At 33.9% G+C, this 26,094-nt stretch overlaps 1 protein-coding gene across 5 annotated transcripts in view; it reads left to right on the top strand.

Annotated features, from left to right (window-relative positions):
* The window catches only part of aralar1 (calcium-binding mitochondrial carrier protein aralar1), a 40,861-nt gene extending 16,159 nt beyond the window's left edge, over positions 1–24,702 (top strand). For 2 of the 5 annotated variants that reach the window (XM_088226356.1, XM_088226353.1), the window contains exons 2-15: positions 7,917–8,055; positions 8,501–8,677; positions 8,921–9,207; positions 10,185–10,423; positions 13,276–13,323; positions 15,779–15,869; positions 17,798–17,873; positions 17,997–18,205; positions 19,119–19,199; positions 19,282–19,494; positions 20,369–20,491; positions 22,068–22,170; positions 23,270–23,360; positions 24,238–24,702. In XM_088226356.1, the coding sequence (XP_088082482.1) occupies positions 8,007–8,055; positions 8,501–8,677; positions 8,921–9,207; positions 10,185–10,423; positions 13,276–13,323; positions 15,779–15,869; positions 17,798–17,873; positions 17,997–18,205; positions 19,119–19,199; positions 19,282–19,494; positions 20,369–20,491; positions 22,068–22,170; positions 23,270–23,360; positions 24,238–24,394 (1,944 nt within the window). In that variant the 5' untranslated portion in view covers positions 7,917–8,006 and the 3' untranslated portion in view covers positions 24,395–24,702. Of the gene's footprint in view, positions 1–3,570; positions 3,618–6,759; positions 6,888–7,916; positions 8,056–8,500; positions 8,678–8,920; positions 9,208–10,184; positions 10,424–13,275; positions 13,324–15,778; positions 15,870–17,797; positions 17,874–17,996; positions 18,206–19,118; positions 19,200–19,281; positions 19,495–20,368; positions 20,492–22,067; positions 22,171–23,269; positions 23,361–24,237 lie in introns of those variants that run through there. The other 3 variants (XM_088226354.1, XM_088226357.1, XM_088226355.1) reach the window with 3 other exon arrangements.
* Positions 24,703–26,094: the final 1,392 nt, after the last annotated feature.

Consider the following 26,094-nt stretch of genomic DNA (forward strand, 5'->3'; position numbering starts at 1 on the left):
TCCCTTTTTTTTTTGTGTGCAGTAAACAGGATCTATTGTCTTTTTCCTAGTAAATAACTGTAAAAACACTTGGTTCACATTTGGCTGTTCCCTGGGAGATGATAGTAGAAATGCATCTGTGTGCGTAGTGTAGAGTGTAGGTACCAAGGAATATATCCGCTTCTTTTTAATTTTGTTTGTTGTTACTAAACGCATTATAATCTATGTTTAGTATGAATGAAGACCAGCGAGACTATTACAAAAACAAGAATGACAATCTTTTTTTGGAGACAAAGTCACAACTTCCGGAGTAGGTACAAAAAAGAAAAACGATTGCCTTTATATGGGGACCCCTTATGTGATGGAAATTAAATCTATGCAAATATACTCCCAGCAGCGTCGCCAGTGAGCAATAATTTAGCGGAGCTGGTCTTATATATGTGAAGAACACCGGAACAGATTGTTTGGTGTAAAATCGGCCAAACCACTTTTTATAAAATATAACTTACCACTACTTAATTTTGAATATTAATTTAATTAAAAATAGTATTTAAAAAAAAAAAAAAATTTAGTATTTACCGTTTCTGTTTCCGCTAAAATGGACTTTTAACATCAGTTTCCGTTTCTGCTTCCGTTATGACACTTCCGTTGCATCACAAACAAGGGCAGTCTTATACCCGTATGCAGAGACAAAACTTAAGGTAAGGAAAGTACATTCTAATTTCAAATGCAGAAAATAACCCGAAGGTGAAGACAATAGAATGTACTTTCCTCACCTTAAGGTTTGTCTCTGCATACGGGTATTAGTCCCAAAATAACGTATTCTGTTAACAGTGTCGGTGTATTATAATATAATATTAATTTATGTGCATTAGGGTGGGCCGATAATTTTTTTTTTCTGAATTTTAAAATGACAGGGGGTCTAAAAAGTTGTCTTTTGGATTACTCGAAATGCGAAAATCTTTTTTTTTTTAAAATCGGTACTACTTTTGGCCCACAACCAGAGCTTGAAGTTTTCAAAAAAGTCATTTTTTGCGCTAAACCGGCTGTCATTTCGTATTTAAGTAAGAAAATCAGTCCAATAAAATTTTATAATGTGCATTAAACCTTATTAAATAAGCATCTAAGGGCGTGAGTTGCACTTTGTTTGGTAATAAATAGGTAGCATTGTTTTAATGAGCCATTGTTTTTGTCAATATACGCCAGGAGCTCAACGGAATCAGTTCCGCGGAGTGTAAACTCTTAGCATTTCGGTAGTTTTAAAACGTGTTCGAATTTGTAATGTGATTAAGTTATATCTTTACTAAAAAAAAATTGATCAATATAGATAATTAACAAAATGTTCAGACACTGATAAACTTCAAACCTCGGTTGAGGGCCAAAAGTAGTATGGAATATTTTTTTAAATAATTTTTACGTTCAATGTGAACCAAAATGCAACTTTTTAGACCAATTTCACGTTGATGTCTAAAAAAATAAAAAACTTCATGCATCATCGGCCCACTCTAATGTGTATCCACTCGTTTGCGAGTGATTTTAATATGAAATATTAACATAAATATGTAACTATCGGACGAAACATTGGCGTCGGTAGAATTCTTCGTGGCACTTTAAACCCTCGAGCCCCCCCGTAAAACGAATGAAGAATTTCAGTGCTACGGGAAATCGAATATATTTTTTTTTTTCTTGTGCGCGGTCAAAATAGAGCATTTTCTCGAAAATGTATGAAAAGTAATAAAAATTAACTACTTCGAATGATCTTCATTTGTTGCAACAGAGAAGGAAAACATTTTCGAGAAGGGGATATGGAAATCTAGGCATTTACAGGGCTTATGACCTGCCATTGGCTGGTTTAAGTGGCCACTTTACACACTGTGTAACATTCACCATTCTGCCAATATTTGAACATCTATATTCCTTCAATTCTTTCATCTGTTGATGTTTGTGAAGTTAAAGAGCTGAAACCTTTTTTTTTATGCGGGTGAGATTCATTTAATAGAATTATTTCACCTACATACACTAGGCAACGCCTGAAAATCTTATTTTTTCAATTTCTATACTTCTACGAAAATTCGGACTCGTCTACAAAAATTTGGACAAACTCAAAATATTGTTGATAGTCTATTAACAATTAAACAATAAATAAAAAAAATCACTAAACGTCCTCATGAAACTCATCACAATTCCCTTTCCACACATACTGGTGCATAGGGCACTGAATCGTTTGGTACACCGAACGCGGTGTGTCTGTTTATACTTCAGGTGCCTGTCCAGAAACTAGTCCAGATACTAGTTCTCGTGTAAAAACAATGTTAGTAATCAAACCCGAAACCCCTTGTATGATGTGCTGACCATTCTACCGTGTTTGTTTGTTTGGCACCCGTTTTTACTGAAAACAATATGTATATCTATCTAATATGGTAGTAAATCACTAAACCCCCTTTCACATTTCTATGCATCAATTAGGTATGTCAGTTACGGTGATTGGACGTTTGCCTTAGTTGTCAGGGAGGATAGTGATTTTACCATTTATAAAACCAATATTATGTTATTTTTTACTCTGTTTAGATTTAAACCAGAGATCAAATTTATAAAATGCAGACTTGACGAGTTCAACTGACGGAAGAATTGAACAAATTAATATGAATGTACAAACATAGGCAGAATGGCGAATATTGCAGTGTGTAAAGTGATCACTTATACTAGCCGATAAAAGGTCATAAGTTTTTTCTTCGAGGGTTCGGGGTTTGATTCTCGGTGAGACCACTAAAATAAAAATTATATACTCGTATTTCTCTAGCCTGGGCGGTCTGTATTTCACCAAATTACAAAAAAATTCAAAAAATTACAAATCTCTTCCATATTTCCTTTTTAAAAATGTTCTGATATTTTTAAGAGTACTCACTTTCTTATAAATATTTTCCATGTACTCCTCACATAGTATAACATGGAGATGCACCGAACTGGCTTAATTTCCAGTAGCGATTTCCGCATAAACTGATCGCGTTTAAGAAAACAACTATCTTATGTTATAACCTCAGACCTGTGATTCCGTAAGTCTGCAGCGCTACAAATTACAAATACGTTTTATTAAAATATTTTGAATTCTGTTTACTACCTTTTAGAGAAATTTGAAAAACTACTTAATTACTACTTAATTTACACAGTAAAGAACTTATCGCGAATCAGTGAGCACGGTCGGTGTTGCGGGTCGATAAAAACTTCGCCCGATATGTATGATATCGATATTTATAAAGGATGTGCCAATAATGACATTACTCGGGTTGAGAGTAGTTCTATCCACATATTACCATTCATTCTTTTATTACACCTGCGACATTAATATCATATGAAATTCGTAAAAGATGTAGACACTGCTCAACAATACTGAACTAAACTCTGTAAATAGACTTTTGTTAGTTTACCTATAATATTTTAAATGCTTGATTCGGTTTAATCATGTTGATTGGTTGTGTAAACTTTACAATGAAGTGTTAAGAAGTTGTCATATCTGCTTTAACTGGTTCAAAAATAAATTATCTCTTTCTTGATATGATATCTTTTGGTATTTTTGTGTCTATATTCAGTCAGTGTCTCGTACTAAAGGAGGCGAGATGCCTAATACGACATCATCGAGAGTGAGTTCAAAATGTTGATTATAACATATGGAAATTATACTCTTATTTCAATATTTGTATTTTGGTAACGTCGAATAATGAAGAATATAACGCGATGTCTAGATAACTACCTACTGAAACATGTGGCGCTAGAGAAGCCCGGAAGCCGCATCTCGTGAAAAGATAAATTATTATTGGCGTACGAGAGAGAGTTTGTATGTGATATAACCTATTCTATTCATCAGCAGATGAAATGTTAAGCTGCTTTTGAGTTTTATTGTAATCTTTATACGAATAATAATTGTATTTACTTACACCCATTAAATGGCTAAATAATTCTTGTGAAACAATGTCGTATTAGTGACACCTACGTAGGTGCTATTCCTAGTTCTATTTTCAGGTTTTTCTATTAATGTTACAAAATTACACGCCAATAATGATTGTTTCTTAATTAGAATTGCATGTTCTAAAAAGATTATAAATATATTTAATAACGTAAGTTTCAGTAAGTTTTATGTGATAACGTATGGCACCATTAATCCAGATAATTGGAGTTTTACTGTAGTACGTATATGTCTTTATCTCCTTGTTAGTATATTTACTCACATTTGGTGTATTAACGATTCGCTTCAAAGATCGTTCGAGGGATTGAATTAACTATACTATTTTTTTTCCAATATATTATATATGTACATAAGATGATTCTCCAAATATGTTTTTAAAAATTAAGGTTAAATAATTATTAAGGTAAAAAATAGTTTTAGTTTGGAATATGTCGCAAAAATAATCCTGTTTCAGTAAAATGAACAGTATATTATTTCCAACTTCCACGGGATCATCCAAAAAAGATACATACGAGGGTTGTGTAAAAAATAAGGTTCCTAACGCTGTTAACTCGCCGCGCGAAATGCTAGACGAAATCCGGCAACACCACTGTGTGCGCTGGTTCCCCCACTCTAGATCCCGCCTTAGTAAAACTCACTGCGACGTTCAGTGCCGGCCTGACAGCCATCCGCGATGGAACCCCTGATCGCCGTCACCGCCGGGTGCGAAGTTCGTGCAGTAATCCGATTTTTGCACGCTAAAAAGTTACCACCGGTTGATATTCATAGGCAGTTGTGTGAAATTTATGGGGAAGCTTGTATCAGCGTTCAACACGTCCGCAAGTGGTGTAGGGAGTTCTCCGATGGGCGCACAGTAGGGTGTCCCAGAAAAATTTAAGTTTTATTTTTTCAATGCATACCCTCTAATTTTGTTTGAATGATGTCAAAACACTTATAAATAAAATTTCAAGTAGATTGAATCACGGCAACCCGTGCCGACTTGCATCGGAACTTGTCAGAACTTATATAGTACGGCGCGCGCGAACTAAGTGTTAATGTGCTTGTTATATCGTGTTTGTTTTTATTAGTGAACGCATTGTTTTCATTGTGTCAACGTGTCTGTGGAGTTACGCAGTTCTAAAAAGGAAATATTTTTAGTTGGGGATATAAAACATCAAATTACAGGTTCTAAACTTCCCTCTAATGGAAAAGTGCTGGCCGTTTTATTTTATAATATTCGCAAAGTCAGTTTAAGCCTCAATGAAAGTGCAAATCTTACTATTCGTGAGTGCATTATTTTTTGGGAAAAGGCACGTGTACCGACTAAATCTTTACCTAACTGTGTTAAGAAACTTGTAGCCTTATACCAAGATTGGAGAAATTTGCAAAAAGATGCAAACAAAATTCAAGATGTGTTTGAGCAGCGTCGACAAGAGTTTGTTACAAATACAAAAAAATGTTTGATATTGCACATCCCGATGCGCTTCAATTAATAAAGATAAATGAAGATAAGATTTTCTTACAAAAGCAGAGAGAGCCAGGACGACCCGGTCATTTAGCTGGAGTGGACAAAAAATTGACAGAAAAGGAGGAAAAGGCGAGTCTTAGAAATATCCAGGAGCAAAAGCGGCTGGCCACTTATTTGGCATCCATAACACCCTCTACGTCTTCTCATGAGCTATTACAAGAAACTTTATCTTCTGATTCTGAAGTAACGGACTTACAAGAAGATTTGTCCATTCCAATTGAGAGAAAACAGCCCAATACTATTAAAACTTCTGTGAAGAAAAATTTCGTTACTCCGAAACTGGCGGCGGCATTAGACAGGTGTCAGTTAAGTATGAGAGATTCTGTCTTTATTATTGAAGCAACTATTGAAGTATTTGGCCACAACACTGACGAATTTCCTATAAGCAAGTCCTCCATCCAAAGAATTTGTACAGAAAAGCGAAAACAGCGTGCAGAAGCTATAAAACTTAATTTTCAAAACAATGTACCAGATACTGTAACTGTCCACTGGGATGGAAAACTGTTGCCGGCTTTAGATGTACGCAAATCTAAAGAGGAACGTCTACCAATCGTTATTTCATATGATAATAAAGAACAACCTATTGCTGTGCCAAAATCATAAAACTCATCGGGAAGCGAACAGGCACAAGCAGTTTGGAATACTATTGTTGACTGGAATCTTGAAGATAAAGCACAGATCCTCTGTTGTGATACTACTGCTTCTAACACAGGCCGAATAAATGGTGCATGTGTGCTTCTCGAACAGAGAAATGTTTATTTTTGCTTGCCGCCATCACATCTACGAATTGGTACTAAAAGCTGTGTTCGAGGCCAAAATCAGTCAAGTCACTACAAGTCCCGATATCCCTTTATTCAAAAATTTTTGATCAAACTGGAAAAACATCAATGTAGAGAAGATACAAAGCCACAAAGAGGAATAAGACGAGGAACAAAAACAGTATTTATTACGTTGCGTACAAGAACACAGAAAAGTATATCCTGACTGTAAAAAACAAACCTTAAAAAGAAAATTTAATTAATAATGTTCTTTAAATAATTAATATGTATAATACGTAATAAATATGAAACAATAATCAAAGTACCGTTGTTTTATTAACAAAATAAATATTAAGTTAAAATAATCCCCTATGGTTTCAATACAAACTTTTATATTCAAAGTTTGACATCAAGTCGGCACGGGTTATCGCAATCCGATTTCAATAATATTTATTATTTCAGTTATTAAGGTCAAATGGAACAAAATAAGAGGGTATGCGTGTCTCAATCTGTAAAAAAAAAAATGCCCTTATAGTCTGGGACACCCTAGCGCACAGACATCCAGGATGAGCAAAGAAGTGGAAGGCCATCGATCTTGGATGAAGTTGTGTCGAAGATTGAGCGAATTCTGTTGGAAGATCAAAGGATAACGATTCGGGAACTGGCTACCCGGGTTCCTTAGGTTTGTGAAAAAACAATACAAAACGATTTTGACTGATAGGTTATGTTATCACAAGGTGTGTGCGCGGTGGGTCCTGCACATGCTTTCAGAAACCCACAAAGCCAAACGCGTCACTTGTGCCCAGGGTTTCTTCCCGGAAACAAAATAACAATCGCGACAATGGCGCCATACCGGATCGTCTAAACCGAAGAAGTTTAAGCAAACACTATCCGTAGGGAAAGTGATGGTTACTGTCTTTTGGGACCATAAGGGCGTCCTGCTTGTTGAGTTCATGACTCGAGGGACCACAATAAATTCGGAAAATTATTGCGAGACCTTGAAAAAACTCAGAAGAGCCATCCAAAATCGCCAGAGCGAAAGACTGACGAAAGGCGTTAGACTGCACTACGACAATGCGTGCCCGCTCATCTCTCGCTAAACCAAGGATATAATCGAAAATTTTGGCTGGGATCTCGTTGAACAGGCTTCCACAGCCCTGATCTTGCACCGAGTGACTTTGACTTGTTTCTAAAATTACAGCAACACTTGAGTGGACAACGTTTCGAGACTGATGAAAGAGAGCAGGAAGCGGTCACCAAATTCCTCCACGGACTGGCGGCGGACTTCTTCGAAGCTAGATTCAAAAAGTAGATTAGTCGTTAACAAAAATGCGTCGAAAAATCTGGTGGTGATTATGTTGAAAAATAGTTAAGAAATTAAGATTTCCAATGATGTATTTTTCAGTTCAAATAAAAAATGCCTTAAACTTGAAAAATATTTGAGGACCTTATTTTTTACACAATCCTCGTATTAATAACGTTGGCCGTAAAAACTAATTTAGTCATTATTTGTAGGTGCCAGTCCGTGGAAGCTATGAAATAATACAAATATAAGGAAAGTTGTCCCTTCGTAAATAAACAGCGCTAGAATATATAAAATAACTGTTTGTGTGTGTATGTGTATCGATATTACCTTTCTCTGTAGATATCAATCTGAGCAGTTTATATATGTATGGCGAGTAGAGATTCAATGATGTATATGTATTTGCAGGGCGCTGGTCACCTGAAAAGGGCCGATGTAGAACGTCTCCGCGAGATCTTCCTGGAATATGCTTCCACAGAAGTCAAGGGAGAGAAGTTTATGACTGGAGATGATCTCGTCAGAAAATTCCTTGGACTTTACAATGAAGGTAAGAGGTAGCGATAGTATGCATCCACCCTTCAATGTATTAAATTATTACAAAAGTTTTACTCGGGAAGCTTAAAATGAAATGGTTTTTTTTCAAACTATAAAATTTTCACATTGATAAAATGATTACAGATAGTGTATAATTATACAAAAAACAACAGCATTCACTCCACAGTTCTACAATTCAAGTCTAATATTAGTTCATCTTCCATCAAAAGTAAGATATCCTGTTTGGTTTTACTACCTTGAACCGGCCGATTTGAGCCAACCTACTACAATGCCTTTAGCCAACTGATTAGGGAACCCGAGTTCATAAACTTTTCAACGGTATGATAATAACATGGAATCAAACTAAATATGTATTTTACTAATTGGATAAAGGACAGTCAGAAAATTATACTATTATATAACAATGATAAATTATAATTCATTCCCCTCCTGTATAGGTGATTTCAATGAACAGTCTGTTCGACTCATCGCGGGAATTGTGGACATGGATAAGGATGGACTCATCTCATTTGAGGAGTTCAGATCCTTCGAAGGCCTTCTCTGTGTCCCGGATGCCCTCTACAAAACTGCTTTTCAACTATTCGACACCAACGGGAATGGAATGGTCGCATTTGGTATGTTTTTATCAGTTTATTTTTAATTTGAATATTTACAGAAAAACAAACATCTAAAAAGTGTATGGAAATAATGTGGGATTAATCTAAACATTTGACGGTCAATAGTATTTTTATTGATGTTACAGTCATTAAATTACTATTTTTTTCCTTTATTATAACTCACTCAGCTTAAATATTTGTACATACAAACAATAAACAAACATACATATTATATTTACAATGAAGGATGAACATTTTCAGATGAATTTGCGGACGTCATGAAAAAGACGGTATTGAATCAGAAACTTCCTTTCAATATGGATGGAACATTTGTGAAACTGTACTTTGGAAAGGACAAAAAACGGCTCATAACCTACTCAGAATTCAGCCAGTTCCTTCACGACTTCCATGAGGAGTATGCTGTAGAAGCCTTCAAGAAACGAGAGCAGAACGGATCTGGTTTCATCAGTGCCTCAGACTTTAAGGACATTATGCTCAACATCAAGGGACATCTCCTGACCAAAGACCTCAGAAATAATTTATCTTCTGTAAGTTTGAAAACATTTTGTTTTTGTTTTGACATAAAAACCAATTCACTTTTTTGGTGTAATAGAAGTGAGGTATGAATTAGATTCTCGGTTAGTGTAATGGAGTACTGGAAGAATTTTTACGGGCTGTAATATGTTCATTCTTCTATTAGAATAAACATAATAGTTATGGGACTTTTAAATAAATCTCATTTTTTGTATTGCCGGTTGTCGGATACAATATAATTAATTAAAAATGTATTGTGGAGCTGGATAGAAGTTAAATGGCTTGTCTCATTCGCCCAAACCAATATTGAATCAACTGCTTTTGTTCTTTTATTGTGCGTTTTAAAATAATATAGGTATACATAAATGAAATATAAACATAAATACGTAGTGGATAAAACTGTCTGACCATTTTGTTAATTATATCTGTATATTTAGTCTTCTTTGTATATTCTCACATGTTAAAATATTTAAAAAAAAAGTATATTGTTAAGTGTCCTCGGTACAGGTAACCCCAGTGAGGTCACATTATTTTTATTATTAATCATTAACATATTACAACAGAGATGAAGAACATTTAAGAGAAGGTAATATAGAAGTGTAGGCATCTACAGGGCTTATGACCTGTCAATGGCTGGTTTAAGTGGCCACTTTACACACTGTGTAATATTCACCATTCTGCCTATATTCGAACATCTATATTCCTTCAATATACTTCTATATTACCTTCTCTTAAATGTTCTTCATCTCTGTTGTAATATGTTAATATAAACAGCTCCCCAGGGAGTTGAATCCAGTCCTTGTCTACAAAAATTTGGACAAACTTAAAATATTGTTATTAATTATTGTTTATTTTGTGGAAAAAAATATTCAAATAAATAAATAAGAACATCATGATAATTGCAAATCGTCAAATATGTATTAAATTGTTTCTCAATATTACTAACATTATTTTCAAATGGAATATATACAGAATAATGATCATTTTCTAGGCTGCTGGTTATGGCCAAGCCAATCGTAAAGTTTCCTTCCCGTACTTTATGGCATTTAACTCTCTCCTCAACAATATGGAGCTCATCAAGCGCGTTTACCTGAATGCCACCAACGGACACCGGAACCAGGAAGTTACTAAGGAGGAGTTCCTCGCCTCCGCACAACTCATGAGTCAAGTCACGCCTCTCGAAGTCGACATCCTATTTCAGATATGCGATATGCTTCACCATGCCGCTGGGTAAATATAACTATTCTCATTCTGAAAAATTGCACCACACATAAAAATAAAACTTTGCTCACTTTGAGGGAGTCATGTTATCAACTAAATAATGGTCTTAATTTTTTTCAGTTTATAGTAAAGTGTATTCTCACAGCTCATATCATGAAATACCCAATATTTATAACTACATTTACTTCAAATTTGCAATGCTGACTGCACTGACGTATAACAAATAGAAACGTTTACCTTACCAACCGCATCTCATATACAACAAAAATATTGTATCGCCCTCTACAATTCGAAATGAAGAAATAGCAAAACCCAATGCAAAGGCACGAAAGGCAATTACCCACAAATTCAATGGCCATTTTCTTTGCGCTTGTAACGTATCTACTTCAATATACATCATGGGCTGGCTGTTTCTAATTTATCCCGTTTATTCTTAAAATCTGTACTCTGTACTCAATATAATACATTAAGGTAGTAAATCTAGGCACGCGCAGAGTCCATCGGGATGAAATGAAACCTTGTACTACATAAAAAAGAAAGTAAAAATATTTTTCATGTGTATTTCATTAACCTGGAAACCAAATGTAGGCGTAAAGGATATTTACTATATGGACCGATATCTCAACTGAAATGAAGGACTTATTGGGGAATGTGGAAATTGACTGGCTGAAGTGATCGCACTGTGTCTATTGTGAACTATTCACTATTCTGCTCCTCAATTTTCGGAAGTTGTAGTAAATAGTGGAGTGCTTTCAAATGATCTAGGTATTTCTCATAGCCGACATCTGTTGATTATTTGACGAAGTTTTATAGTAATAGTATTCATCCACCACCAGAGTACCTATGTACTCTTTAAATAAGAACAAACTCCTATTTCGATTAAATCCTAAGAGGGCTAAATCTACAAAGATACATACCTACTCGAAATATAGCTTTATTTTATTAGTCAATTTTCTCTACTTCTAAATATAAAAAAACAACAACTCCACAACAAACCTAAGGGTAGGCAGGGAGAATAGAACCCCATATCTCTCTGTCTTTGCATACAGACCTCGCTTCCTCTACATTCATACGTCTTCTCATTCACTCGCGCCGATTATTCCGACTTTTGACATACCCATCTTCAATTATTTTTTTGGATTTGGTCATGCATGTTTTTCTCGGTCTTCATCGATTTCTGCACCCATCAACATTCACATTAGTATAAACTGAAAGTATTTCCTTTAAAATTAAAATTGTGCTTAAAATGCATACTTCGGTTCATTTCAAAACATTTCCGAATAATGCCTCTTGTTTAATACCTACAATTAACTACATAATTATTTACGATAATCTTAGAGCCATTTCACCAACTGACAAATCTTGTGTTTATTGTAAAAAAATCTTACGAATGTGTCTGTAAATGTAATATTTTAGGTGAAAATTGGAATAAGTAATTATTAAAAATTGATTTAATTAATGTTTCGTGATATAATGTTATTTGTATACAAAAATGCTCAGTAAGAATTGTGTTTTACAGTTGGTGATGATCTATAGCATGGGTGGCCAAAGTTTTAGCCAGTACGGGTGACCTGCTTTTAAAATTTTCGGCGGTGGTCTACTAATACTGAATGTTGTGATTTAAAGCCAAAAATATTTTTTAATTGAAAATAAATATCGATAATATCAATTCAATGTCAAGTTACTTTAAAAACAGCAATTATAACGAGGACTTCACTCAAACATAAAAATGGTACGCGAATAGTGTTATTTTATAAAGTTTATATTTGAAGCACTAACTTTGTGGTTATTCATTATAATAAAATAAATAAAACAACTTTGTTTTTAACCACTAATTTTTATTTTTCACCGACCGGTTTCAAAGCAAACTTGATTTATTGGGTCCATGTGTAGTATTTAGTGAACATGATAGAAATAAAATAAAAAGAAATCAATACATTAGTTACGTAAACCTTGACAAAGTAGCTTGTTTGCTTTGAAACCGGTCGGTTGATTTATTGGGTCCATGTGTAGTATTTAGTGAACATGATAGAAATAAAATAAAAAGAAATCAATTCATTAGTTACGTAAACCTTGACAAAGTAGCTTGTTTGCTTTGAAACCGGTCGGTGAAAAATAAAAATTAGTGGTTAAAAACAAAGTTGTTTTATTTATTTTATTACAGTGTTCTTTTATTTTAGTTTTATCGACGTAAGCAATATGCTTACTATTAGATTTACAATTTGTAAATATTAACTATTTATGTAGTATCAGAGGGCCCTCTGGAAACATGACATTGTATATTTTCAGCAAACTTATCATAATTTGGTTCATTGCTACTTGTAGAAATCCGTAAACATGCTGCAGATCTATATTTCCTCTGCAAAAATATAGATTTGCAGAGGAAAGTGGACCCAAAAAAATTGTCAAACGCCGCACATCTCCACAAACATGGATATTTTTCTTCACAAATATTTTTTTGGAATTTATAATAGAAAAATTACTTTGTGAAGAAATTTATGATTTCAAAAATATATCACATTTTAATTTAAGGATTCCGTCCTCAATCGCTAGGGGCAGGATGGTGCTTTCGAGTTTATATTTCAAGCGATCTCTTTTGGGAGATGAACAAAACTATAACGAAGTCATTTCTATGAAAGGTAAACAAAGTGGATACACTTTTATAAATTGACTACGGAAAAAATTGTACTGTATCTTATGAAACCGAATCGAATCTTATTTTGACGCATCAGACAGGCGGGTGACTAAGAATGGATACGACGATGATACTTTGGCTACCCATGATCTATAGCAATACGATTACATTATGTACATACATATATAGGTAATGTGATGTTTTAATTTCTACAAAATATTCACAGTGGCGCGACGACCATCATTGACCAGTCAAACGTCCAGCTGTTTCGAGGGTACCGCAACACAAATATTATATTTGGTCATTTTATTGTTGTGTTTTTTTTTCCCAGCAAAATCAAAGCTTATTAACTCTTCTTTTTGTTTTATTTTAAATTTTTTAAACTAGTACACACACCTACATACGTACAAGGCATTCATTTGATTTTCTAATCCCAGATAATTCCATCATTGGTAAAAATGGCAAATTATTTACCACCTCGCCAATACGTCATCATTTAGTTACATTTATTATAGTTACTCAAAAATGTTTTTAGAGAGTTATACTCTACAATACAGTCTCTTATATTTTGTATTTACCAGAAATTTGTTCACTGAAATTTGGTGTTCTATTTATGTACGGTTAGTTTGAATGTTCAATAACCCTATGTGTTAGTGACACAATGTTTTCAAATAAAATATTCTAGTGTGCCTACAAACACAAATGAAATTTGTATGTTTACTTGGTTCACCGACAGGGTTATTATTCAAACGCACTGTATTTATAATTGATTACATTACCTCTCTAATACATGTTCTATTTAAAAACATTTTCTTGCAGATGTATTTTGCATATTTTTATTATTTGCTTTGACCCTATGTATATGTGTTCCGGTAATCTCCGCATAACTGGGTACTTTGGATCTGATGAAAGATCTATTTAACAAACTGTGTTGTATTATTTTGTTTTGTGTACTTAGTACCCAGTAATAATTAACAACAAAAATATAATTATTATTTCCATAATAAAACTTAAATGGTACCCACCCAAAACAACTTTGATTTCTGATATTTTAATATTGTATAGATACCCATGTTATGCGAGGGTTACTTATCGCAATTTTTGGTAAGTCATTCACTTTGTTTAGAAACATTTTTATTTGAAATTTAGCTCTAAATAATTTAAAGTGACGAAGTAGTCTGATGTCATTGAATATGTTATTTTACAATATTGAATATATTGTGCAACTCAATTTAGATCTAATATAGAAATTAATCTTCTACTATTTTAGTTTCGTATTTTGTTTTGTTATTAAGTTAAATTTTCTTAATAACAAAACAGACAAATGTGGTCAAATCTATTGCATTTTTGTTTTTCAATTTTCAATTTCGCATATTATACAATGATTGAGCCGAAAGTAAAAATTTCCACGCACACAATGATACATACAAAAACTTATCTTTCGATAATCTGTTAGAACATTTATTCCATTTCTACTCTGACCGCCTTTAGGATAATACATAATACAAACTTGTAAAACTCCTGAGTCCACAAATGGGCAAAAATTATATTTTGGCGTTCTCTGTTGGGACTTCAAATAATCTATATTTTGTTAATAGTGTTCTATTATTTAAAAAATAATATATGAAAATAAAACTAAGTAAGTTTGGGACTTGAGAGTTTTACAAGTTAGGCTGACGATGTGTTGAAATAACTCCATTTTTAATTTAATGATTTATAACTTTCTATCTGCTTTTTCTCTTGATCGTTAATTTTTGTGTTGTATTACGTACGCAATACATTATGTAGTTTTTTCTAAATAAAGTTTCACCTCTTTTGATGCACGCATATGTTTAACATACGTTTTGGAATAGTTAGTAATATGTACATATATTATATTTTTCACAATAATAATCATCTAATTCAACTCTTCTTGAAAAAGTTAGAATAAAGTTACCCTGTCCAGTTATTTATGTGAGTGAAATCTTTGAAGATTTTCCGTACTAAAGTGCATATCTTAAAAGATTAATTCTATAAATGTCTATATAAATTTTACATGTTAGTGTTAAAGATTCTTATAAATGGCACATATGAGCCCATTGCAGGTGAACCAACTGACAAAATGGTCAAACTTTTGTATCCAAAGTTTTCTCACTCTGAGAGATTTTTTCCTATTATTTTTACTTAACTGGTTTGATAAATTTAATTAACATGCATGGATATTTTGTACATACATAATGTTTTTCGATTATACTATTGCAGAAATGTTATATAAGCAATGAGTTTACTTCTCCTTTAAAATATCAGTTAATTCACTGTACCCGTAAAAGGTTCATATTGAGGCAGCTCTGCACGCCAGGCTATACGTTCACCGGTACGCCGGCGCCCGTATTGGCAACCAAATTGCCGCACTGCCCGCATGTTTGCGAGTCGCTCTGTTTCTGTGCGAGCCAATGTGCGGACATGTACAATCTCTGGTGCGTACATCAAAATTGCACAAAAAATATGTGGCTCAGGCATCGAGATGGATACAGAAACTGTTGCCCCGCTACGTTTTTCAAATTTTATTTATTTAAATACACTTCAAATAAAAAAATATATGCACTGCGGACTTGACCAACGTGTGGGCGCTTCGACAATCGTTCAGCCAGTGATCCTTCTATCTGTGTTAAAGAACCGACAATATTCCGGTTGCAAGCCTTAAATACCTTAGTTGGTTTTGTTATTAAATAATAAGTTTTTGCTTGCAGAAGAATAGTTTACAACGATCTGAATGCTATTACTCCTGAGCAGTACTTTAAACTTGTTACAAGAAGAATTGCCGAAATCAAAGCAGTTTCTGTAAGTGTTTCTTTTGTGCTATTTGTAAAGTATTATAATGCATTAAGATTATCATGATTATTATTATTTTCTTTGAGATATTACAAGTATCATAAAAATCGCTTTTGAACCTTCTCTATTTCAAGGATGCAGTTCGATTCAGAATGGTCCTAAATTATGGGAGTGTATCATACAATGTGCGAATTGCAGTAGTATTATTGAAATATCTCGAGCTTCGGAGTAAAAATCCAAGCATCTTACTAGATTTATCTACAAGACTTGTAATAAGCGTGAAATTTGCTTAAAAAATAATACCAAGATCTTTAATTTGGTAATTGCGAGGTAAAACTACATTATTCATGTAATAACTTATATGTAAATATAAGTTATTACATCATCACAGTGGAATTCCATCAAGAATTGTCAATAAATAATTTTAATAAAATACATTATTCACGTTGTAAGGAAATAGAGATGTTTCTTTGGAGCGAGTATACGAGATGATGCAGCATTTTGGTATACTAAAAGGTAATTTGTTAGATACGGACCAATGCCATAAATTACTTAAATTATTTTGGAGGCAAGATAAGTCTTCACCACATTTATAGATTTGAAAATCTCTGCATCGTCAGTAAAGCGAAGGTAGTCGGAGTTTTTGATCGAGTCACCAATATAATTTATAAATAGAAGGAAAAGAAAAGAGCCCAGGTTGGATCCTTGGGGAATTCCAGAATTCGTGTTGTATTCATAAGATATGTGGTTCCCGTAGGTGACATACTGTCGACGATAATGTAAATAACTTGACATGAATGCCAAATGGTTGGAAGTAAAACCAAATTTGTTGAATTTTTCAAGTAATATATCGTTATTTACCTTATCAAAAGCATTTTCAAAGTCAGTATATACAACATCGAGACGTGAAAAATTTTCCAACGAATTTTTAATATGGTTTGAACTATTCAAGAAATTTGTTGCAGGAGATCTAGTTAGTCTAAATCCGTGTTAGTAACCCGATATGGCTTTATTAGCATTAACTTTGTGGTCAAACATTTTACTAAATGTTATTAAATATTTGTATATAACCACTTACCGACTTTTCTATGTCTACCGGTTTCGAAACGTACCCGTCTCTTTGTCAGGACACCAATGAGGAACTTCAGCCCTACGGGAAATTGGATACAAAAAATGTTTTCTTACGCGGGGTAAAAATTAGAGCATTAAATTGTACTACAAAGTTTCTTGAAAATGTACAGATAAAATAATAAAAAATACTTTGATAAAAACGCACTACTTTAAATGACGTCACTGGTTCATGTAAATAAACCTATGATCTGAGAGCTATGGAAGATTTCCGGTCTGCTTGTCGCTTCTGGACCAATAGGAAGAACTGAATGAGAATAAGCGGAAATGAACCTCTGACGTTACACGCGGAGTTATTTCAGAAATACAAAACTTTGAAAAATCGTAGCGCCGACAATACGATATAGAAAAATTAAAAAAAAAATTATTTGACTTAGTTTAACAGTCTATTAACAAATAAAAATTTAAAAAAAAAACACTGAACTTCCTCATTAAGCCAACTTGCAAAACCCACTATACACCTTCACCATAGTTGTAGATCTTGCACAAAAATATAAAACCAACATGCCATGCATTTTAATAAGCAACCATTACGTGCACTGTGCCAACCATTACATAACCTAATCAGTTAGTATATACAAATCTTTCTGAAAGTATGTATATTATTTAGTTAACATTTAACCTCAAGTTAGATTTTGGTAATAATATTTACCGCATAATCTATACATGATGTTTATGTGAAAGTACTCAAAATCATAGTGTAAAATTGGGAATTATTATTAGAAAAATAAATAAACCAGTAACCAGATCATTGTGCCAAGTTATATTGTTTTGTGGGTAAACATTATCCGTGTTGTTGCATTTTTCAGAGTCCCGAAGAACGTGGCTTCTTCATGCAAATCTTAGAAAGCGTCTATAGGTTTACCCTCGGTTCCATCGCAGGAGGTAAATATGTACATTGTGTTTCTACTAAACCGCCTAACCTAATCCCGTTATTGTCGGAGCTAGCGGTTGCTCAGACGCTTGCGTTCCGCACTGACCCTGATAGATCTCTTGTATCTTTCCCAGCTGTGGGTGCTTCCGCTGTGTACCCGATCGACTTGGTGAAGACCCGAATGCAGAACCAGAGAACGGGTTCCTTTATTGGAGAAGTAGCTTACAGAAACAGTATAGATTGCTTCAAAAAAGTCATTCGCCACGAAGGAATCTTCGGACTCTACCGAGGATTATTACCGCAACTTATTGGCGTAGCTCCGGAGAAGGCCATCAAACTTACGGTTTGTGGTCATTCAATATTTTAGCATACATAATTATATAAATATCACACCCTGAAAACGATAGTGGCACAACTCAAAAAATATCATTTTTTCTCATCAGTTACACACACGATGCGCCATCAGTAAGCGAATATTCATTTGTTAAAACTTTATTCACTTGTGCCATTCGATTACAAATGTTTTTAAAAATACCGATGGCATGATCAGCGCCGGATCCTAGCTCCTAGCACTTACTGAAAATGGACAGGAATATACACTTACATATGTAAACATATTATTCTCCCCCCTTTTCAACGAGTGTCCGGTTCCTTGCGCCAACTGAACTTGCGGTAGGTCCGGCTCTGGGCATGATGATCATTGTGCCACTATTATTTCTTGAATTCGAACTTTAAAAAATGGTATAATATTGACAGTTTTGCTCTTATGGTCACGTATTAAGAAATTTGACAGATATAAATATTCAGGAACATTTTCACATACTGTGTAAATATTAATTTGTGAAATATGAAATTGAATTTTTTATTTATATTATATAAAATATGATAGGTGTTAATCGGTTCAATCTCAAAAATGTCAATTCTGTACTTGTGCCACTATTATCGCCGAGGCGCGATATCTATTCTTAAAAAGTTAAATACGGTAGTATGACTTATGGTACTTGTACAGTTTGTACAAGTTTTGGTAAACTTGGCTATATAGATAGGTCACTCATAAATTGAAAGAACATTTTTGTTTTACTTCAATTTATAAAATTTTTCTGTTTGTGCAATCAACATTTGTAGCACTCGGTTTAGTAATAATTACATTTATAATCAGTAATAAGAACTGACGAGTTTTGGAATGACTTTACATACCACTAATTGTAATTCTAAAACCTTAGTTTATGTTTATAGTCAAATTGTTTGCATTACAGATGAATGATTTAGTGCGAGACAAGCTCATGGATAAAAATGGAAATCTTCCTGTCTGGGCTGAAGTTGTTTCTGGAGCCTGTGTAAGTTATTCATTTGTATATCTTTATATTATATTGAATACTGGGCTTTGTAAAGTGGATTGGTTATTTTTGGTTATTTTAGGCAGGAGCGTCTCAAGTTGTGTTCACCAATCCCCTGGAAATAGTGAAGATCAGACTACAAGTGGCAGGGGAGCTGGCCACTGGGAGCAAGGTCAGCGCACTGGGCGTAGTGCGCGACCTCGGCCTACTGGGCCTTTACAAGGGGGCGCGAGCCTGCTTTTTAAGGGACGTGCCCTTTAGCGCCATCTACTTCCCTACATACGCCCACGTCAAGGTAAGACCGCCCCCCTCCTGGATATGTGGGGAGAAGACATGGCGCGCGAGGTGTCGAGCAGGTGTGCTCGGCTCATACAAGAATCCGTTCATTGTAGGTACCTGAAATGGATCAAACTTAGACAGCGGAGAAGCTATCACACCGTCTGACTTCAGTTCACTGTACTTCATAGTCATAACGCCAATATACGTGAAAAATTCTATGCTTAGCAATTCAAAGTTTACCCCTTCGTTCGTATTCTCGAAGCACCCTCTTAATTCCCACCCATAATTCTTCCATCTTTTCTAATTCACATAGTGCGGCCCATACGGCTCGACCGTGGAATCTTCTCCCATCAGCTATCAAATATGTTTCTACAGCTTCAATAGCTTAGTTTAAATCACACCTGAAGAAACATCTCCTTTCTCTTTATTCTCTTCTATTTTTGTATCTAGATTAAATTTTCTTGCATATGTTTTAAAACTAAAATTATATAAATAACACCTTTCATTTTATGGATTGATTGGAAGAAATTTCTATTCCGCAATAAGCCAATGTAGAAATATGTAGCACAAATAGTTAAATAAATAAATACAAGGGAGTGCTCACCTGCTTCCTCAGAGATGTGCCCTTCATCGCCATCTACTTTCCCCTGTCCGCTCACGTTAAGGTAAGCCCATCCCGCTCCCGGGTATGTGGGGAGAGGTCCGCGAACTCACATCAAATCACCATCCCCCTGCAATTGTCTTAGCAACGGTGGTCAGAAGATCTAACTGTGTAAATCTTAATAATTAATATTTTTGTAGATTTTATTAGATATGTAATAACATACTCACTACCACTCTCTACTTATTTTGATAACCGTAATTTGTTAACGTAATGGTGTTTGTTGTAGGCATCATTCGCCGACGAGAATGGCTACAACCACCCACTCAGTTTGTTGGCTGCTGGAGCCATCGCTGGTATTCCTGCTGCTTCTCTCGTTACTCCAGCTGATGTGATAAAGACTCGTTTACAGGTACGAAACGGCCTATTTATTCTCCAATCTGTATCCAGATAAAAGAAGAATATAGTTCTGTTTGTAATTAAAACCCTAGGTGAGTGTTTTCTACTCAATGGCTACTCTCAGAATAGAGAAAAGTGCAGAAAACTTCGCCTACTGTATTTGAGGTCTATGGTTCAATTCTTGGCAAGGTGGATGTAAACCGACAGTCGTACAAAATTAAGCAACAAATGCAACATAACAACAAATAACTAAACCAATTACCCGTAAACCCGTTTCACATAGGAAATTTATCCTAAAACATGACTTGAAATTCTGGTTAAATACCAAAATGTTTTCTGCATATATGTCGATCTGCAAAAAGCATTTGATAGAATCAATAGATAAAAATTTGTTTTATCGGAGTATGAAGTAAACGGCAACCTGATTTGGGCTATTGCGTCACTCTATGAGGACAGCACAGCATGTGTGAGGGTAAATGGATCATTCACATTGTAGTTTGACATTCCTAAAGAAGTCAAACAGATATGTGTAATGTCACCGTGGCTGTTCAACGTATACATCGATAACTGTATGAAAGAATCGAAACGTTTATGAGATTTGAAGTTTAAACAAAAATGGGTGATTTATTTAACTATCAATTGTCTTTTGCATGCTGATTATAACACATCTGTTTTGTGTGTTAACACACGGCGGGTCACTTTGTCCCTCTTAGCGATCGCGTCCGTCACAAGGAACTGTATAGGAGACCCCTCGCAGGCTCCCTGGTAAGTAGCACTGGCGGCTGCAACGTAGTTATGCTGAAAGCCACCAGTCCACAATTTTGAAAAAATGAGATTTTTGTGTTATTGGGTGCAGAAAGGTCAATAATTCTATGTTCTGCTAAAATCAGCCAGACCGCTTTCACACAAATAACTGTAATAATCACCTTCTGAAAATAGTGTCGATCACAAAAACGGATTTTCTCAATTTGCAGAAAACACCCGAAAAGCACTAGAAAAATATTACGGCACTTTAAAAATTATTAAAACTGGTCAAATACATAATTAGATACCTACTTGTTTGTAATATAGAAAAACTAATGTATTCATTGTTTATCACTTGTCAAAGTCAAAAACATTCCAACTGTTGTGTAAATTTGATTATTCACTATTTTCACAAAGTTGCTGTTATCTCAGTTTCACTTTTCTATGGCTGGCTGCTTTCTGCATAACAACGTTCAATTGCTAGTCTTTATTGTGGGAGCAGTACCTCGCATACACATACCAATACAAGTCCCGATTCTATTTGGATATTAAGAGGTCCCAGTAAGGGCCGCTAAGTTTTCATATGCGGCGTTACGTCGGCAACACTGATGATGCCATTCTTCTTGCAAGCAACAAAGAGGACCTGCAATTTTCGGTAGCAAAAGTATGCAAAAAGAGTCATTTGCTGATGAATATTGATAAATGGAAAGTGTTGGTTTTCGAAAAGGTCGAATGTATAACTACATGTAAGATCATCGTGAACAGAGATATTGTGAATCAGGTAAAAGAATTTGTGTAGATTTAATCGTAAATAAATTAATATAGTCATATTTATTTTCTTTAAGGTTGTTGCAAGAACTGGCCAAACAACATACTCCGGTGTATGCGATGCTGCTAGAAAAATTTACAAAGAAGAAGGACCTCAAGCCTTTTGGAAAGGAACCACCGGTTAGTAAATATCTGCAATATGAACCTCACAATCTACAGGCGAACCAAACTAGAAACTCGAGTTCTCTCGCATCTCCTCGGGGAGATGGAGGCTCTGGCGATGTTCGTATCAAATTCTTTATTTATTTGTGTGACCTTTTTGTTTGCTTGCGGGTTACATTCAGATAGGTCCCATTTCTTCCAAAAAGAGTTTCTAGATTGACTAAACAATTTCTCTCACTTAGTCGTAATATCTTTTAAATTTCTTATCACTTTTCTTCTCTCTGGTTTTACAGACTTTATTTTAGTTCAATTAATGAGAAATATATATTTTAGTTATGATTTAAATTTAATTTTTGTAAAAAGATATTATTATTCTTACATGTATGCACTAGCAGCTGATGTGTGTACATCTAACACATTGCAGTTTAAAGATGGAAAATATGAATAGAAAACATTCAGGAAGGCTATTCCATTGCTTCGCAGTTCAGTTTGTCAGGAAGTTATTTAGAATAGGATATATTGAGATAGTTATATTAAGGTTGTTGCGATATTTCTATGAAAAGTTTGGGGATGCTGATACTATCTATGCTCGCTATTCATAATAATATTTATTTATAGTTTCATAAGGATCATAAGATATACTAGGTGTGCCTGGAAGGTAAGACAAAAAAATGACAATAGCTGATAATTGTCCACCATCATTGTAATTTTTAAATTTGTTTGTATGCATACACCCCTGTATACAAATGCTTTAATATGCTATAGCAAATATAAAAATAAATATTGCAAGAATCAATTAATTAATTTTTGAAAAATTTCGACTTTGCTTTTTGCTCAAATCATCACTTTTATTCGATGTGCAAATAATGCGACATTGGCTTTCCTTTATATTTGGTCTCGAAAAGGTTACATAAATGATTTATATTCTAGGTTTGAAATAAATTAAATACATATAACTAACCCGAGTATTAAATTATATACTTTTGTATTTATCAAGTTTGACATAAAGTGGCAAAAAAAAATAAAAAAATTAACCGCTTTCGTGTGAAATTGATGAAAATCACATGCGTCGTTGTTCATTATGACGATTTGGTTAATTTTTTGTTTATTTGTACAGCTCGTGTTTTCCGATCATCTCCACAGTTTGGTGTGACACTTCTGACCTATGAAGTTCTTCAAAGATTGTTCTTTGTTGACTTTGGTGGATCGTAAGTATTTTCTGAAAAATATTTATAAGCGGTAAAAATATAATATGTACACTACTATTCCCATAAATTGAAAAACAAAACATGTTAACTTAATTTTGTCATAAATACTAAGACTTAATGTTTTTTAGGTAATAGCTTTTCGTATTTCTATTCGGTAATAGTTTTTTTGTCTTAAAAATTTAGGTACCTAATCATGTAAAAATGACAAAAAAATATTCCCATAAAGTGATGAAACTGAATTATTATTGCGACAATTGTTATTTTATTTCGATTGTTCCCATACATATCAGCTATTGGGAATAATAATAATTCCTGAAATTATAGCTTCAATAATAATTGTGATCATGTCACCAAAACTATTTATGCCGAGTATTTTATATAATGCAAGAACAAATTTATAAACGCAGGAGGCCTCGTAGCAATAAATAGTAAGTTATGTAAAATTTTAACACAGAAATATTCTAAAAAAAACATGCGTTACTTGTTATAATACAAAAATATTTTTTTAAAGTTTGTATCTTCTGGAAGAATTCCATCGAGCAGTCTCCGTATCCAACTTATTAAACTGATTTCACTGAATATTTTTTTCATCAATGTGCAATACGAGGGTGCTGGGTTTGATTCCTAGTGAGATCCCAAAAAAATAGACAATTTTCTCAAGCTTGGGTGTTTCGTGCTATTATTTGCTATGTGCGTAATTGGGCCTCTTGCGCTACAAATAAAAAGTTACCCATACACATTTTAAAAATTGTAACTATACTTATCAAGCTTCGGTGTACCTAAATGTGATCATCCTTAAAATGCTTAATGAACCCGATAGTTGAATTCTATGTACGTATTTAGGTTTGCTGATGCCAAATTTTGTAAATGCTTCCAGTCGCCCCACCGGTTCGGAGCTTCACATCTCCTCGGCTGCGGAGAACATCCCGACCAAGGCCCATCACATCGGAGGCTACCAGGTGGCTATACCCATCATAACAGGAATGGAAACCAAGTTTGGTATAGCTCTTCCCCGCTTCCACACTTCCGTATAACTCCACCGACTGGGCTTCGTATTATGTGAATCCGTGAAACTTCTTACGCGCACCTTTACTAGAGCAATTTTACACTTATAAATACTTCTCATGATATTATGTATTGCCGTAATACATATGTAATTGATTTTTGTGGTGAGAATTGACACAAATGGATAATTCAATTTTCTCTCTACACAATACATTTCTTAATCGACTCGCACATACTCGTATAACTATGAATAACAGTATGATTTGATTTAAAACCCTTCGTGTGTTTGATTCTCACCACTATTTTTTTAAGTAGGTAAGTAGTATTTTATTAAAAAGTAAGTAAATGAAAGAAGACACTGCATTTGATATTGTGTTATTCTTTATATTATATATATTATTTTTCAGTGTCAGTTAAATGTTTCGGTCTGTGATTTTTAAATGAGATATATGTACACACTGATATATATATATATATGGCTTTATATTTATGTAGAATAACATACAATGTCTGTTGATGTAATCAACTATTTTTTTTTTCTTAGCAGTCAAATATTTAAAAGAAGCCATAAAGCTTACATTTATTTTTATAAATATGTTAAATATATATTTAACATTATGCAAAGCATTTATTGTTTATTACTGTTGTCCGTAATCCTGAATTATTCCAAAACCATAAAAATCAAACCTAATCCTAAAATTATTTTTAGAAATTTAATTTATTTCACTGTTATCAAATCTCAACGTTAGTTACTAAGTAGCGATGACATATTTGGGAAGATGATCTACAAATCTATCATAACAAAATTCACATCACTCGTCACTAATACTGTTAAATATAAACTTAGAGTGCTACTTCACTTATAATTTCCCAGTCGTTTTTTTTATTTATGCAGTAGTTAATTTTCTGCAGTTGATTCATTTCTAATTAATAAATATTGATAGATTTGTAAACTTCATACATGCATTTGTGTACCCATATCTAATATTAAGAATTAACTGTTAATACCATAGCACATGTCATGAAACATGCGCAAATAGTAAATCGCTGATTTAAACAGTAAAATACTACAGTGAAAGGTTTACCACAGTTGCTATAGCAAAATATGTATTTTTGATAAGCTTTTTGTATCAATACAACTCCGGTAACAGTAATGCACTGAAGTGTGGCTACCAGCATTTACATGTTCATTTTGATGTTGCGATATCTCCGTGTACAACACATAAGATGTACATATTTATTTTTATAATTATTTTTTGATCAGTTACCCCGCTTCAATATATCATATACTCACATAATACCTCTGTACTTTAAGTAATACTACGTTGTACAAAATGATATTACAAATTCTATTGTTGGATTGAAATGCACATATTTTGTAAAAATGTTAACTGAAATATATGATTATTATTTATAGATTGTTTCATTGCACCCTTTGTGTTTATTTATGCATATAATATGTGTTGAATATAATAGGGACTTGAATAATGTCTCGCTGTTTCCTGACAGATGGTGTATTCTTACATTGGGAAATTAGTACAGCCGACTTCATCGTGAAGCTCACCATTAGGCTTGAAATGACAGTATTCTGCCAAAGTCTAAACAACATATTTGTTCATAGCGTTAACGCAAATTTCATGTAAAAAAATAAAAAAAAGAGTATTTGCGAAGAATTTTACTGCGTTACTTTTTACAACCAAAATATGTCATATTTTATAAATACAAAATC

This window comes from Micrasema longulum, unplaced genomic scaffold (assembly GCF_059751315.1).
Source record: "Micrasema longulum isolate JH-2025_06_02 unplaced genomic scaffold, ASM5975131v1 h1tg000426l, whole genome shotgun sequence".
In the NCBI taxonomy this organism is placed as follows: Eukaryota; Metazoa; Arthropoda; class Insecta; order Trichoptera; family Brachycentridae; genus Micrasema; species Micrasema longulum.